Source organism: Physcomitrium patens, chromosome 26 (assembly GCF_059467195.1).
Source record: "Physcomitrium patens ecotype Gransden chromosome 26, ASM5946719v1, whole genome shotgun sequence".
In the NCBI taxonomy this organism is placed as follows: Eukaryota; Viridiplantae; Streptophyta; class Bryopsida; order Funariales; family Funariaceae; genus Physcomitrium; species Physcomitrium patens.
Genome location: NC_143435.1, coordinates 4,157,979 through 4,176,139, shown reverse-complemented (window position 1 = coordinate 4,176,139; position 18,161 = coordinate 4,157,979). Strand labels below are relative to the sequence as shown.

At 30.0% G+C, this 18,161-nt stretch overlaps 1 protein-coding gene across 4 annotated transcripts; it reads left to right on the top strand.

Annotated features, from left to right (window-relative positions):
* The first annotated feature begins 204 nt into the window (after positions 1-204).
* Positions 205-5,403, top strand: LOC112277775 (5'-methylthioadenosine nucleosidase). Of its 4 annotated transcripts, none has more exons than XM_090247986.1 (9): positions 205-628; positions 2,487-2,661; positions 3,035-3,093; positions 3,195-3,286; positions 3,514-3,563; positions 3,926-4,000; positions 4,125-4,199; positions 4,335-4,427; positions 4,579-5,403. In XM_090247986.1, the coding sequence occupies exons 2-9, from the start codon at positions 2,554-2,556 to the stop codon at positions 4,783-4,785; spliced, it is 759 nt and encodes a 252-aa protein (XP_090104112.1). In that variant the 5' UTR covers positions 205-628; positions 2,487-2,553; the 3' UTR covers positions 4,786-5,403. The 4 variants fall into 4 exon arrangements, with proteins under 4 accessions (XP_090104112.1, XP_024366252.1, XP_090104113.1 ...); XM_024510484.3 differs by having other exon boundaries at positions 206-628; positions 3,457-3,563; XM_090247987.1 differs by having other exon boundaries at positions 206-628; positions 3,027-3,093.
* Positions 5,404-18,161: the final 12,758 nt, after the last annotated feature.

Genomic DNA, 18,161 nt, shown 5'->3' with positions numbered 1-18,161 from the left:
CTTGATGGGGAATAGCGTTCGCAGTTATTCATCTCGTGGGTGAATGCGACCCTCTTACGCATAGATGGATGAAGGCACTACAGATAAGTCTGATGACGCTGGATGATTCAGATCTGACTCACGTCCACGTGGAACTGCATCCACGACACCAACGAATTCAGCGACGAATGAATTTCGTCCGCTGTAGTTATTTCGAGAGTCGATCACCACTAACGGCGAAGGCTGGATTCGGTCTCGACCTGCTTCGGAGTTCTGCTTGGGCTCGCACCGCATTGCGGTCTGGTTGTGTGTTGTTGCTGTGAATATGGGATGAATTTCCTGATGCGCCAATTCATCGCATCACGAGGAATATTTTGAGCTAAAATTTGCTCATTCCTATGGTCATTTCGATTAGCACTTGCGTTTTTTGTGAAGAGCGCCGGGGGTGATAATTGTTGTAAGGCCTTGGAGCGTAATGGCGATGGCTTGTGGCAATCGCTTGGCGTCATCGGAGTTGTTACGCGAGAGTTTCTCAGGCGCGGGTCCGTCGGGAGCCGAAAGAGTTGATGCCGGGCGCGCCTCCTCGTCGCAGCTTCTTCATTGTGGTTGTGGTTTGATGAGGACCTTCCAGTTTCCTGCATTGTCTGTGGTGAGTCTCACTCAGCTCTATTGTGCGGGGTCATGCTGTGTGGTAATTGTTTTGGGCGCGATTTTGGTTCAGTAGATAGGAGTTGCTTGAACTGAACTGTTGTTGATGGCAGGGTACACGCTCGGTGTAGAGTGCATTGTGAATGGTTCGTTGATATGTAGGAACGTAAGTGACAGAGAGAGTCATTGTGAAGAGCTGGATTGAAGTTTTTCGTAGATCGTCTCAAATTTCGGCGTTGAACGCATTTCCGTGGTCCACTGTGATCAGTCAACGTTGTCTTCAGTGGTGATACTTGTCGTGAGATGAATTCATAAAACTTTGTAGATTTTCTGCCGGAAGTTGTTGTGATTCAGTAGTTATTCACTCCTCTCTTCTAATTTGTGAAGAATTACCCGGATACAGCTTTGCTTTAGCACTTCAAATTTAGAGTTGAAGTGTCTGATACAGATCAAGGAGTGTAATGTTAGTACACATTATTCCCTACGTATTGGATTCTTATGGTAAGGAGATTGTACGCTTTCTACTCAAAGAGTCTGTGAGGATTTAAAGTTCCCTCCGTGTCCAGCAGTGCTACCACTTTCGTCATGAAAGAGGTGCTTGTTTCATAATCAGTCTCGATGTTTTGAGCAATTATGGCTGTAGTTGGCATTAATTTGTGAACATTAATTGCAGGCAGAGGAGTCTAGATCATCGTTTTCACAAAACTTAATATGTCGTGTACAAGGATCCAAAGCGCAGCATGTGAATGCTGTAGCTGAAGCCCTCAATCAAACAAGATGTGTATTTCAATTCTTGTATTTGGGTCTTGGATTGTGTTCCAAGTTGTATGGTGTTTATTTTTCCTTGTTTATTTTAGGAGTATAGGCGTGCACAATACAGTAGGACTCGAGATAGTGGTTCCAGTGTAATTTTGTTGCATTTAAAAATGTAAATTCGATTAGAAGGTCCATCGCTAACGAGTTGGTAATGCATGGTGCACTAGGATGAAACGTTCTAGAGGCAAGTCTTGTTGTGTAATAGCGCCTTTCTATATCCCTTTCCTGAGTTATACGAGCTTGTACTTTTGAAAGAAATTTTCTTGCTTTAGGCTGTGCACCCAGTGCAATGGGTATGAATGCTAGACATTGGTCTGAATGTTATTGTATTGCTGAAGCTTAAGGTTATACCCTAGATTGCTCGTTATTCATTGCTCAAATTCTTATCCCAGCTTGCTACCACTATCAATCAATTGTGAATCGCTCAAAAACTAACGGTTTGTCAATAAAAGAGTATGAAGATAGTATTTACGGATAAAGTTTCCTTGGAAACTGATTCTCCTAATTGAACAGAAACTGGTTGCTGTGGATGGAGTTGTTATTCATGTTTGTCTAAGAGACGTAGAGCGGCACGGCGGTATGAACCAGAATTCACAATAAAGAGTAGTGAAGTTATAAACATTAAGGACGGTGTGGTGAAGGCTGCAGGCTGAACTTCTTGATAATAAATCGGGAAAGAGTACCATTTTGTGTGCAACGTCGTGCCACTTATGCTCGACTTCACATTAAGATAGAATTCAAAAGAATGTGGGTATTACGCTTGAGTTTGTTAAAGGATAGCAACAGCAATGTTGTCCGGAAATAAAAATGAAGTTCCTACAATATCCCGTGATCTTTCTTTGGAGAGTAATTATGCGTGATATACTTATGTAGAAGTTTTTTTGTTAGTTTTTTGTTACGTAAAATAAATGCTCGCTGATTATGGAATGTGCTAATAATTATTTGGTTGATCCCCTTTGACTGACAATGGTATGCACTTCCTTCACAAATGCCTGGTTGTAATTACTAATGCAAGTACTCTGGTTATATGGATTGTGTGGCAGTGAATTGGACACATTTGAAAGGGTTGACTGAGACAACTTTGGATTTTTTGCGCGTCCTACGGATTTCATGTATGTTATGAAAGGCGACCTTCAGGGCATTTGGCAGGAGGGAGAGTTAAAACCATATGGAAATTTGCAAGTCAATCCAGCCGCTGGAGTGTTGAATTATGGACAGGTGAGCTAATCAAAAGATGGCTGTCTGTGTTAATGACCAGTTGTGTTATGTGAAGGGGAATCAAGGTGCTTTGTTTGTGGTTCTTTGTGATAGCCTGTTCTTTAAGTGGCACAGCATTTACTGGTGCACAAACTCAGTATAACTCGTGGTGCTCTTTAGTATTAGGATGTGCTCAATTACGTTTAGTCTGCCCTGAAATGAAAAGTCCAGGAGTGTCAGAATCTGTGGGAGTGTAGACTTTGGTTTCCACGTTTTAGTCCAAGGACATGTGAAACACCATACAGCTTTCTATTTTGCGATAGTTACTTTGTATTTTTGGAATAGTAATATATGATAATGTAACGGTGGCTCGTACGTGTTGCTAGCAATGCAGGCCGAAGCACTCCCCTTGGTGGAAGCGCTCGACCTTGTGGAAGACGACTTATCAGCCATGTACGTTATCCATCCTTTACGCCGTGTCCCACAGGTTTATGTTGCCGTTCATGGAGGACAAAGGTGCAGATCATGTATTTCATGGCTTTTTTCTTTTGCAGATTTCCGGGAGGAGTTCCATGGAAGAATTACTCTGGCGAACTTGATGGTCTTAATGTTCACATAGTTGTTCCTGGAAAGGACAAAGCCTTAGGTTTGCACTCATTTAACGTTTTGATACGGTGAACTAAACTCCTGATAAAAAGCATCTTTGACATCCTTATCAAAGGTGCAATTTTCTAATTTCATGCCTAGTGAAAATTCACCTCATTCAAAAAGTTTCTCTCAAGCGACATGTGAAGTTTGTCTTTATTTTTCACCTAGGCGTGGATAGCGTGGGAACTGTTCCTTCTTTTTTGCTGACATACGCAACTGGTGTAGCTCTACAACCTAATTTGATCATCAATGCTGGCACTGCGGGTGGATTCCAGGTTACTTCATTGTTTTTTTCAATTCGTTTGTTCTTGCATCTGCTTTTAGGCATTTTCTTGTTCAGATCTACATTATGCGCATCTCTGTTTAACATGTCGCACAAGCCCTTTGACCAGATTTATCATAATTTTTGTAAAATGTAGCCTTGCAGCGTTGCTGCAATTTTCATACAAAGAAACCCAGTAACTTCCACAATCGATAAAAACGATAGCATTAAAGCAACAGACTTTTTCTATATGTTTATTCTTTTCTTTTTTCCCTGAGCAATTCATTCCTTGAACTTCTAGATTTTATTTTTTGCTAACCATGATGACATCTTTGAGCTATGAGACCGCTTATAGTTTATTGGTTAATCTTCCAGGCAAAGGGAGCCAACATTGGCGATGTCTATGTTGCAACAGAGTTTGCCAATCGTGACCGTAGGATACCCATCCCTGTGCGTAAAGAGAATGAACCTCATCTGAATTTTATTTGTTTAATGCTTGGAGTTTGTGGAGTTCTGAGCACTGATGTGTTACGGCAGTGGTAATCAGGCTGACCTCCATTTAACATTCCTACAGGTATTTGATAAGTACGGAATTGGGACCATAGAAGCCATTCCTACTGGCAACCTCATCAAAGACCTTGACCTGAAGGTGAGCCATGGCAGGATCTGAAGGTGTCTTGTTTATGATAACGTTATCAGGCAGTTGGATTGCTGTGTTTTCGTTTAGCCTGTCAACTGGATGTCCACAACCCAACCTACTTGCTTTCTTGAATGTACGTGTTAGGAAGGAAAGGTATCCACTGGAAACTCCTTGGACATGACGCTGCAAGACGAGGAACACATAAAAGCCAACGATGCAACTGTCAAAGACATGGAGGTCAGTGCACATAAGAGGGGGCATAGACCACAAATCTACCTACCTTCTTCTCTCTGGAATATTTTGAACGAACAGCTTCGTGGGCTTTAATGCCATGCTTGTAGCTTTCGTTAATGTGGTTCTGAAAGATTCCTGGGGCCTTGTGCTGTAGGGTGCGGGAGTAGCGTACGCAGCGAATCTGTTGGCTATTCCCATGATCTCCTTGAAGGCCATAACAGACATTGTGGATGGCACCAAGCCAACGGTGGAGGAGTTCCTTGAGAATATGTCAACAGCTGCATCGGCCTTGTCCAGGACTGTGCCTCCAGTGCTGAAATATGTGTCAGGGAAGAATGTTGCCGACCTTGTTTGTTCATGAAGGTCATTTCTTGATCTCTGTCGGAAACATCTCTAGGTCCTCACCATCTTTAACTTATTAGTCGCCCTTCGATTGGATGCATGGGATGTTGGGCTTCCAGTTGTCGATGACTCTTCGTTTATATTTTGCTCCGAATGCACCAGATCTTGTCTTCTGCTAAATGGTACTATTCATGAAGGTCCATTTAGCACTAAATTCTTGTAGACATTGATAGGCCTCCGAAAGATGGTTTGAGCTGGTGGGTTGGAAGGTACTTGTGCTGCAGTTGAGAGTCGGTCATAAATATACCTTGATATTGGGGAAGTGCGACGTATTGATACATGTAGGAAGAGCTTTGACCATTGAATTCAATGAAGCTGAAAACTGGACTTTTATGGGCACTGCTACAATGTGAAGTACGTAGCGTTGAATTCGTCTGTAGTAAGGACAATTTTATATTGTGCCTACGTAATTCTGATTTTCTTAGCTTTGTTGGTAAACTCTACTGACTACTGAGGTCTATTCATCCATTTAACATGAAAGCCAGCATCTATTGTCTGGAATTCATCTACTAAATTGGCTTTTGAGCCACATTTCGTGTATGCAAATAAACCAAAGGTTTCTGTTGAGGTTGTATCATTTTGGGATCGTATCAAAACTGTTTGTTGAGTCCCAACTTTAGATGCTCAAGTCATTTTCAAGTCAATGGTGTTTTTCCTCTATTTTCCACAAAATAATTCTATATCTTTTCATGAATACATTGTAAAGCATTTGTTTACTGAACCAACAATGCAAGCAAAGTTACAAATGTGAAGTTCCTTAATAGAGTTTAACTTGAAAAAATTGCCAAAAATAACATGTAAAAAAATATATATATATATATATATATATATATATAATTTTATTTCTAAATAAGTTTTTAGGACAATTGTAGTATATAGTACAATCCACACTTGTAGCCTACTAAGTTCTTTAGGTTTAATATCTTATCTTAACAACTTTCTATAATAAATTTAATATTTTTATTTATTTTGTACCACTAATTAGTTGTATGGTGCACATTAAATTTTATAAAGGTTATAAAGTCAAATAATGTTATGAATGTAGATAATTGATCACATGCATAAATTTGAGCTATGTAAGATTTTAGATGAATTGACCAATGATGATTAAAATGAAGACCACATAATGACTACAAAAAACTAGTATTAAGTTGGCAAAATCACAAAAACTCATCTACAATATAATTGACTTGCAAATTTGTAGAACCCTATTATATCTAATTAATTCCTTACTATATAAATACTTTGTTTGAGGTCATATTTAAAACCTTATTAGTTACTTTATTCACAAAGAATACAATTTAAGATTCGTTCATTTGTTGCAATTTTTACAACTTAATTAATACACCAATTATACTTACAAAATCTATATGCTAATTTTTAAAATTTTTTTATAGAAAATATGTTAATTTTAAATTTTTATTAATTTAAACATAAAATATAAAAGAAGTCTAAAAATTAGTCTTTAAATATTATTATTATTTTAAAATATATATTATTTAAAAAATTAGATGTCAATCTAGAATATCATTGCAACTAGCTAATGTAGTTTTTGAGTATTATTTATTTTCATAAAAATTATATAATCCTACTTATATTATAAAATAAGAATGAATATATTGCAAGAAATTTTTTTAGATTTAATCTTGGTTTAATTCTACCTAATTATCTTTCTAAATAGTTTTTTAGCCATTTGAATTATTTAGAAACAAGAGTATTTTCTTGATTTGTGTGGATTTACTTTTTAAGGCTTTAAAATTTACCAATTATAATTCAATTAAATTCTTATAGATGTTGGATATTTATTGTGAATATAGTCTTTTTTTTAATATTTAATCTTAATAAAATCTTATATTTTAATTATAAATTATGGTTTTTTTACAAAATCTAATCAATTATTGTACTAAAGAGCATAATCTCATGTCTCCATCAAAATATAAGTAGTGATTAAATATTTGTTTCTAATTTTAAAATAATTCAAATATATTATCTTAATTTAGTTTTATAAAATATAAGATCTACTTAAATTAAAATATAATACACGAAAAAAAATTATGTGGTGATTTAAATTCACCATAAAAAATTAAATAGATACTTTCATAAATTCTATTTATATTAATATTATGTTTTTTATTGATTAGTACTTAAAAATATTCTAATTTATTAAAATTCTCATTTTATAAATTATTTTGATCAATATTAGTATAAATACTAATAATTAATTTTTTCTTGTAGATTTTTTTTCAACAACCATTTTCTATAAATAATATTATTTTATTTGAATCCAGCCATAGAAATATTAAAAATAAAAATAAAAACACACCTAGTAGATTTAAAACATAATCTAATTTAAAATCTAGTAGTTTTAATTCTTTTAATTATTTTTTATAATCTAATTTCAAAGGCAAGAATTCAAAGAATGTAATTAAATAAGGAATAAGTGTTTTAAAAAAATGATAAAAATAAAAATAAAAATATTTATGATGAAGAAGAAACTGGAATAGCTTTTACCAAAGGCAAAAAAAACTATAGACTCTTGAAACTAAACTAGAAGCAAGAAAGGAGTTGATAAGAATGAAGGTCTTATTAATGCTTCTATATATATTGTCTAATTAGAAATTCATAAGAGTGAGGAAGGCCTTATTAATGCTTGTATATATATTATTTAATTAGGAGTTATGTACTAATATACTATAGGACTTCCAATATATGTTCAACTTACAAGACTCTTGTCTAATTTGTAAGTCAAGTTTCCTATATGTACACTATATAGCCAACTTGTATAAGTGGCCAACTTATTAGATAAGTTTTTATCCTAATAATCACCTATAAACAAGTATAAAATTAGGTCCTTGTTAATGAAGCTTCTAAGAAGCTTTTTTATAAGCTATTATCAAATTTTTTTACTTCTACTTATTTTTATTCAATTTTGTTAATCTAAATAATTTCTAAGGTAAATATATATGTCCATGAAATTAGTCCTCTTTTTAAAGATAAGTTCTATAAGGAATAGTGATCATATATAAGAAAAGTCTAACATGTAGTAAATCATATTTGATATATATTTTGATCTTTATTCATATTAGAGGTAGTTCATAGGTCTTCTTAGCCATTAATAGTGTTTCATACCAAGGTGGAAAGACCATCTTCCTATTTGATGATTTTTGAGCCTTACATAACTTCTTTTAAATAAAACATTTGAAATACCATCAAGAATGGTCTCTATTTTTAAAAACATTATTAAACTTTGAGAGTCTCTTCCAAAGTTGTAATACCAAATGCATTATATCTTGCCATCTATTTAAGGAAGAACATGTTCTTGAGAATCTTTATTTGTGTTAACATCATTTTGATGGTTGTAACAATTTAAATGCCTCATTTGATAACTTAAGAAACAAAAGCTTCTAAATTGAATCCACTAATTGTTGATTTTTCATCTTATTAGTGCCAAAAATACAAAAAAAATACAAAAAAATATAGGAGATAAAATGTTATCTTTACAGAACTAATTTTGTTGTACAACAAATAATTTATTAATTTTTTTTATCTTGCTGTTGATAAATATTGTTAATAAAAATTATTAACCTTTTTTTTGTGTTTAAAAGATTCTCAAATAGATTTCTATTGCATTTAATAATATCATATCTGTCCAAATGTACAAAATATTTTAACCTATTTTTGTGCCGCCTTAAATCTAAAATCTTTTCTACCTTAAATTCTTGATTGTTGTCTACTTCTATTAGATAAGGTGGTATTTTTTTTCTTTTTAATATATTAATTATCTTATATGACTTAAGAAAAAATTCATAAAATATGAGATGGATCTTTATAAACTTTGGTAGATATAATCAATATGGCACTAGATTTGTTTGTTCACAAATAAAATAAAGTATAAGTCTATTGTAATTCAACTTGTTACAAGAACAAATAATCTTGATATTATGATAAAATAACCAAAGCTTATCACCAATGTAGAATTGAGATTACAATTTCATTGAAAGATTTTTGATAGCTTCAAATGTTGTCTTATTTAAAATGTCCTACAATAAAAAAGTCATAATTAACTTAAAGAGCTTATAATTGTACTTCACCTTTTTGAACATATAAGCATCTTTTAAAATGGAATAGATTTTTTTTAATTTCAAACTTAAAAATATCATAAGATTTAAGATAATTAATTTTAATATTATGAATAAGAAGATTTGAAGACATACTTAACTGAACTTGATCAAAAAAGATTTGATCAATTTTTAATGTTGATTTCATTGCTTAAAGATGAAATTACTTTAGCTTCAAGAAAATCATCTATTTTTTTATTAAAAGTTATATTTTGTTCTTTAAATATAATATAATAATATTTAAAGAAGATATTTAATAAATCTTATTATTTTTTTGGCCAATAAATAATATTAAATAGAAATCTTAATAAAGACATACATATTTAGAGCTAGCAACAATTCAAAATTTATATTGATATAAAATACTAAAGATTCTTATAATTTGTATATACAATTAATGGACTAGAAGTGCCTTCTAGATAATAACATTATTCTTCAAATATATCCATAATTACAAGAAATTCTTTATCATAAATTTTATAGTTAATTTTATTTATTAAAAATTACAAAAAAATCTATAAGGTGAGGTTTTTCATTTGTTCCTATTTATAATATACTACACAAAAGGAAAAGTTTGATGCATTTTTTTCATATAAATTTCTTTAAAAAAATCAATGCAATATATGATTGATGCAAATATAATTTTTTTTTTAAAAAAAAATATTAATTTAACTACTTTATTTCATTCAAATTTGTTTTACTAGTTACTTGTATAAGTAGAGCATCAACTTGAAAAATATTCTTAATAAAGATTTCATAGTAATTGGAAAATTTCAAAAAATATAAGATATTTTTTCTTATTCTTAAATTCTTTCAATCTATGATAGTTTGAACTTTTTTGAAATCTATCATAAGACCATCATTTGAAATGATATATCTTAAGTTGTTAACTTAAATTATATAAAATACATACTTCTCTATCTTAATTTATAGTCTTGCATCTCTAAATATTTATATTGTATATTAAAAATAAAATTTATATTTTTTATATTCTTAAAATAGATCTAGATATATATATATATATATATATATATATATATATGTAACAAAATCATCTAATTTTTTTTTTAAAATCATTTATAAAATATAAAACAATACTTGATATATTCTTGAATCCAAAAGGCATATTATTGTATTCAAAATATTTATACATTTTTTAAATTATAGTCTTCTATTTACCTCTTTTTTTTTAATACTTATCACATTATATGCTCTTATAGATTTATTTTTATATTGATCGTGGCTTAATTTAATTGATCTTGAAGTCTTACTATCAAAAATAAAGAGTTCATATTTTTAATGATAACTCTGTTGATCCTTCAATAGTCTACATACATTTGCAACAAACTCTCTTAAATTCATCTAATTTATTTTATAATAAACAGTAGATTGATTCAAATAATAATTGAACTCTTTCTTGAAGTTTAATTGACCAATTGTAATGACAATGCTTTAAAAAATTATCTATATTATTTTTCTAAAAAACATCTTGATAATTTTGATATTAGTTTGAAATGCCACTTGAAATCTTTTTACTAATAGAAATAAATACGGCATAAAAAAAATAAATAAAAAAATAAAAAATGACTCTTCTTCTGCAACATGCTTAAAAGCACTTACATCTATAAATAAGAATTTGATTGCACTAGACTTATGTTTTTTTTTACTTGCTTAATAAAACTCTTAATTATGCTTTGAAAAAAATCAAGACTACAAGATATTTATTCTATCAAAAGATTAGACTTTTTAAGCCATGATAAACCTAAAATGATTGGATTAGAAGGAGATATAATTACATATTAAATATCACAAAGCTATTATGACCATTTCTTGCTTCTTTTATATGAAAGATTTCATAAATAACATCTTTAAAAGATAAAAAATGATCATCTATAGCTTCTACATGTACATATTTATTTTTTTATATTAGAAGTATATTTTATCTTTTAATAAAAAAATATTTATAAAACAAGCTAAGGTTCTTAAATTTAATAAGGTAAAGGCTTTTGTGATTTTTATATCCTAAAAAAAATCTATTACAAAATAAAAAAAGATTTTTGATAAAAGAATAGGAATTTTTCTAGAAATTATATAAGATTTAAGCCGTAGAGTCTTTGTTGAAGCTAGATAAACTTGTTTTCTAATATATTTTCTTCTTTCACAACCATGCTCTTTATTTTGTAGTTGTATTGTTTCTTTAGATGATATTAAGTAATATGCATAGATTCTTCATAATATAAGAACAATCCTTCTTAACAATAATAAGTCTTTTTTTGCTTAATAAAAAATTTAAAACATACCACATCAATTTGCATGTCTTTTACTTCCAAATGTATGCATTGAAAAGGCATTGATATTGCCATTAAATTGTAAAAAACATTGAATTTTACTTATATAACTCTTAAATCAAAATTCAAAAAATAAATTATCATACTTTACAATAAAGTCAATTTTTTGACTTAATATTTAAGGATCATCTAAGTTGAATATTAATTTTTTTACCTCATATTGTAATCTGTAGAAAAATTGGCTTATGAACACAAGATCATTCTACTTAATATCAGTCTTAAGTTATCAAATGATTTAAGAATTAGGTAGCTTTGAGGTTGAAGTTTAATCACTAAGTTTACTCAAGTAATAAATCCTTGAAACTTTGATCTTTTTCTATCAAAATATGTCATTGAACATCATATTTTTTTATTAATAAAAATAATATCTTTATATTTTTGACTTCACTATTGTGTTTAAAAACATCCAATTATCATAGGCACATTAAAGGGCCTTCAAATCTTGCTTCATTTTTTTTAATAGCATCCCAAGGTAGTAAAAATTATTTTTATCAAAGTTTTGGAAATTTCTTTATTTTTTTTTTAAAATTATAAATAAATTCCAAAAATTCCTAATTTTATGATTTTTTATAATAATATAATTAATTTAAATAATATATATTTTTTAACTTTTTTACATAAATAATTAAAATAATATGAGACTTTTTATGCTTCTTTTATCTATTAACTAATATTTATAATTTTTTTGTATAAGTAATACATATAAATAAAAAACCAATATAGAATTTGGTATTAGTAGCTAAATATTAATATTCAATGATAAGAAAAAAAATGAAACAAGTAAAGGTGATTTCTTTCAAAACTTACTAAAATTCTATTTTTATTACTTTTTCTCCAATAAAAATCTTATAACTTAAAAACCTTTAAAAAATATAATAAATATTTAAAAAAAACAAATAAATTTTTTAACCTTTATATTTTGTATTTGAATAATTTAAAATTATATTTTTAATATTTCTATCAATTACAATCTATTGGTAGAACTATCAATTGTGCCAAAAAAAAAATCAATTACCAAAATTAAGATAAATTATAGTCAAAATATCTTAAAAAAATCTTATTAATTTTATTAAATATTGAATACATAAATTATTTTATGTAGTTTATTTTATGGCCTTTTTTGTATTTTTTTAATAAATTTATCTATTTTTTAATGATTTAGTCCTTGATTTGAATATCACCAATGTTAATTAGTGAAGATCATGTAGTTTTATTGGCTACATGTCTATTCTATTTGTTACAATAGTATAAACTTAATAAAAATAAAATACTTATAACACCTATTTGTATTTGAATAAAATAAAATATATTCCAACAAAAGTTGCAACAATTTGGAAATAAATTCGATTGAGGTTAATATCAAAATTTATTATTAAATAATTTGGATTCTCTATGTTGAATAATAGAAAATAATCTAATAAAGTTTTATGACAAAACTAGCTACCATCATGGCTAATATGCCCCTTGTAAGTATTGAACTACCTTCAAAGCATATAAAAAAGTGCACTACAATCCAATCCACATACAAATCTCAACATTTTAAATTTTGACCACTATAATTTAGGCCAATTTAATTATAATGTTGGCTATTTCTTGGACAATTATTGATTTTGATGAATCTATCATATCTACCTAAGATATTATAAACTTAGATTAAAGTATTCCAATTCAACTTTCATCTATCTGTGATAGTCCTCATCTTATAGGCTTCAAGTTGTTCCTGCATAAATTTCAAAAGCAACCCTGTTACCTTACATCTTTTATTTTTGTGTGTAAATTAGCTTATCTAGCTCTTCTTACATATATGACATAGAGTTGATTAATACTTGTATAGTTTGTTCCTCCTTTGTTGTTACCCTATACATTAGTGAAACCTTTTTATATTGGTTTGTTTCCATGTCTATTAATAATTTGTCAATTTTTTTATGCAATACTATATTAAAGAATGTAATTATATTCAAGTAAGAATACATAATCAACTCCATTATTGAAGGTCTTTTATTGACTTTTGCTAAAAGTCATTGATATCTTTTAGGTTGTTATTGCCTTATATTGACTTTTCATGGTAAATGGACTATAGTGGTTATAAAAAATGATCAATGGTATTTCTTGTCTTCTTGATTCTGGTGAATCTTCATTGTATATTCTTCTTATGGTTGTATACAAATCTTCTTTTTTTTGTAGTAAGCTATGCACCAAAAATACTCTTTATTGGCCTTGATTTGTCTTATCTTCTAATAAGATTGGTTGATATTGAATTTGCCATTCTACAAGCTACACTCTCCTTAGCTTCAACTAGATCTCTTCAAACAATATGTAAATATCTATATTTAAGTTGATTGATTGAGAAGCTATAATATCCTATGCATGTAAATTATTTTCTTGTGAGTGATAGTTCTTTTTGTGGCTTATTATATTTTGCATTAGATATCGTTCTAGCATGGGTGGATTATATATTGTTAGGTATTGTTGAAGAAATACTTTTAATGGAATTGGTTTTCACATGGATTCATTTTTTTTGTAAGACAAAGATCTTATTAGTTGTCCAAATTATTATAAATTTGTTAATTAGATCTAATGTTTTTTTGGACTTTGTTTATGTCAAAACATTTCTTTCCAAACATCCACGTCAAATTAAATGGTTATCTTTCAAGCTTGATATAAGACTTTTTAAGACTAAATTTTTCTTAAATAAGTTCTTACGAGTATTTGGCTATCTAAATGTTACATATCATGTTGCTTTGTAGTATATTTCATATTGTATTATCTAAAAATTTGGTATTATATTCTTTATCTTATAAAGATTATTCAATATTTTGGGCACTTACAATATTGGTAGAGCTAAGCAGTTTCATTTGGCATAAATTATATGTTCTAGCACATATGTGGATTTGTAAAGAACTTGGAGGTGTATCCAAGTTTTTGCTATATGTGGGCATGAATAAAATACATAAGTTGTGGTCTCTATTCCTATATAAAGATAAAGCTAGTAATTATTTTTCCACCCGATCTTACATTGTCACTTATCAATAGAAAGTCTTCTTGCTAGTGTGAATTAGATCATGGTCAAAATTTCTTATAATAATCATGTATGCCCATCTATTGAATAACATATTTAATTGATTAGTTTTTATATCTACATATTTAAAGTTGTGTAACTTCTAGCATCATATTAGATTCTTCTCTCAAACCTATCATATTTTTATATTTGGTGGTGTAATTAAAGATATTTACTTATTTAAAAGTATCAACCTTTGTTTAATTCTAGTTTAATAGATCCTATATAAGATTTAGGAATAGAATGGTTTTAAGAGCCAAATCTTAGAGCCTTCATGTAACAGGATATAGATAAGATAATTATATAGATAATTAAAACCATAGAAGTTTCTAGACTTGGGGTTAGGTTAGTGGACCAAGGAGAACTCATTGTAGAACATTCTAAAAAGAATTTAGGGCGGTTATTTAAATAAGGCCTACTATAGAACATTCTAGAAGAAAGTTTAGGGAGATTATCTAGATAGAGCCTATCATAGAATCTTCTAAAAAAGGAGTTTAAGGTAATTATCTAAATAGGATCTACCACCTAAGAATATTCTAAAAAGTCTAAGATAGTAGGATAAGGTATAAATAGGATTGGCCAAGGTCTTTTCGAGCATCTCATCAAGTATAGCTTTGGACCCTTTCTCTTAGTAAAGTTTGGTTCTACATCTTTCTATTAAGATCTGTTCTATTCTGTTTCTATTTGCTTAGTTTTGTCTTTCATGTCTTATTCTGTTTAATTCCGTTTAATTTTATTCTAGTTTATTTTATCTAATTTTATGAGGAGGCCTTATATTATTGTAGATTGGAAGGATCTTAGGTTTTTGAGTTAGTCTAGTCCTATTTCATTGGTACCAAAGTGAGTATTAGACTATTTACTTTTGGTAGCGTGTTAATAGTCATCATTTAATCCAAGATCAATTTTTGTGGTCACATTAGGTATTGTATTGACGCTATCACAAGCTATTCTTAAATAATCAATTAGGAGATGAAAAGGCATTACAATAATGGAATTCAGTAGAAAAATTATAGTATCAGAGATATGGCACAACAATTCCAAATAGAGACTCAAATACAACACCTTTTAGGCTGGATAGCTACTTTCCAAAAGCAAATAGAAGCTTCGAGGACAAAAGAGCTGACATCTGCTAGGTTGAAATTGAATAAGCCTAATATATATTCTGAAACTTGAAGACAGAAAGATGTATATCAATGGCTCTTCAATATGTGACAATACTTCCAAATATCTAGTATAAATACCACTGAAGGAATTATATATGCAGCCAACTATTTGGGGGATGCAGTAGCCATTTGGTGGCGCCATCAAGTTAAAAGCTATGGAGTTCAAGGTGGATTTTGTGAGTAGGAGGAGTTTGAGATTTACTTTAGGAATCAATTTTGGCCCATCAATGTAGAAAAAATAGCACGCAATCAATTGGCAAATCTTACACAAGTTAAATCGGTGCAAGATTATGTCTTCCAATTCAAATCCCTATATCTCCAAATTAACAATATTTTGGAGGCAAAGATGATGGATCAATTCCTATGAGGTTTGAAACCTAGAGTCGAATGAGAGATGGAGCTAAGGGATCTACAAACATTTGAAGACATAATTTGGATTGTAAAGAGAGTCGATGCTATAGATTTCAGAAATTATAGAGCACAACCTATAGCATGAAGTCCGATGCCGCTATCTAATATTATAGCATAATAACCAATACCAATGGAGATTGATATTCTATAAGAATCATTGACACCACAAAGATGATAAATATTAATGCAAAAAATATTGTGTTTTTATTGTCGAGAGCCAGGCCATCAGATTAGAGATTGTCCAAAATATCAAAGTGTAAGTATCAGCAAGACAAGGCAAGTTCACAGTCTTGAAATTCACCAAATCCATAATAAGTTAGAATAGAAAAATAAGGCTCCTAATATAGGCATCGAAGGCCAGTATTGGGAGTAGCTATTGTCTCTCAGAGATAAATGGCATAGCCTTCAAAAACTATTAAAAAAAAATCAACTAAAGCTTCTAATGGGACTATTAAGAGGACAACCATGTTGAGTGCTTATAGATTGTCGTTCTATAAAAAATTGAATCTCAATTAAAATTACCGACCAACTTGGAATTAAAATCAAGGAAATCAAAAGAGAATGTATATATCTTGTAGATTTCTAAGAGAATGTATATATCTTGTAGATTTCTAAGAGAATGTATTGAGTGACACATATGAAGAAGAAACCTTAAAATTGACGGACAGCTACATCTTAAGAGAGAGGTTCAAGGTAACAAAGCTAAGGTATGATGTTATCCTTGGTATGCCATGGCTAGAGATGGAAAAAAAGTAAGTTGATTGGATAGCAAGGATAATCTCTTTTAAAGATAGAAGAAGCAAGGTGATTTTTTGTACCTCCACATCAAGTAATGAAAAAAAATAATCTATAATCAAAGACTTACTTGTAGAGACGACATTTATAAAGAAGCAACTACAACATGAGCAAGCAATATATATAGTGGTTCCAAATCTTTTGTTAGTGGTGGAAAAGATAATTGAAAGGGTAGAACTGACAAAGCAACTCATATAAAAATATCAAGATATCTTTCCAATCGACCTACCTAGTAGCTTACTTCTTGATCAAGGTCCCCCTTTTAAATAGAACTATTGCTTGGAGCCAAACCAACAAGTCGACCAATTTATTGCCTAGCACCAAAAAAAATTGAAGAGCTATGGAAGACATTGGACAAACTCTTGGAAAAATACCTTATTCAAAAAAGCACATCACTATGGAGAGTACTTGTATTCTTTGCACCTAAAAAAGATGGTGGACTTTGCCTTTGCATCGACTATCAAGGTCTCAATAAGTAGATTGTTAAAAATGCATATCTACTTTTATGCATGGATGATCTTCTTGACTAATTTTGAAGTACATCCATCTTTAGTAAATTAGATCTTTGAAGTAGATATTGGCAAATACCTATTATAAAAGAAGTTGTGGAAAAGACAACATTTTATACATGCTATGGATATTATAAATGGTTGGTTTTATCCTTTGGCCTCACTAATCCTTGAGCCTCTTTCATTGGTCACATGAACAAATTATTTTGAAACCTTTTGGATAAGTATGTAGTCATCTTCATAGATGATATCCTTGTATATAATAAAACTCCTAAAGAGCATGAATAACACCTATGAGAGGTCATGTGTTGATTGCAAGATAGTTGCTTTTATTGCAAGCAATCAAAATGTAAACTTTAGAAGTCAAAAGTCACCTTTTTGGGACATGTGGTGTCTTCTAAACCCATGTGTATAGAGCAAGATATGGTAAAAGCAGTAGAAGATTGGCAAACCCCTTAAGATGCTTCTGAAGTTTACTTAATTTTATGCCTTGCTGGATATTATCGCCGTTTTGTTCAGCAATTTGTTCACATTATTGCCTTATTAGCAAACCTATTGAAGAAGGGTGTTCCATTTGAATGAAAACTGAAGCAATAAAATGCCTTTGGTAGGAACCTTCAGCTTATAGCATATGAATCACACAAGCTCAAAAGGGCAAAGGGCAATTACTTTGTACATGATTGGAAGCAATTAGTGATTATACATGCTACAAAGATATGACAACACTATCTATTGGGGAAGCCAATGGTTGTTTGGACTAACCATCAACTTTTGCTATATGATTTATATCTGAAAAATATGAAATTATAGCATCATTGTTAAGAAAAACAGTTGCAACTTTTTGATATCTAGCTTGAGTACAAAGAAAGGCAACAACATACCATGCCAAATAGTTTATTACAAAGATGAGACTTGAAAGACAAATCAAAAGAT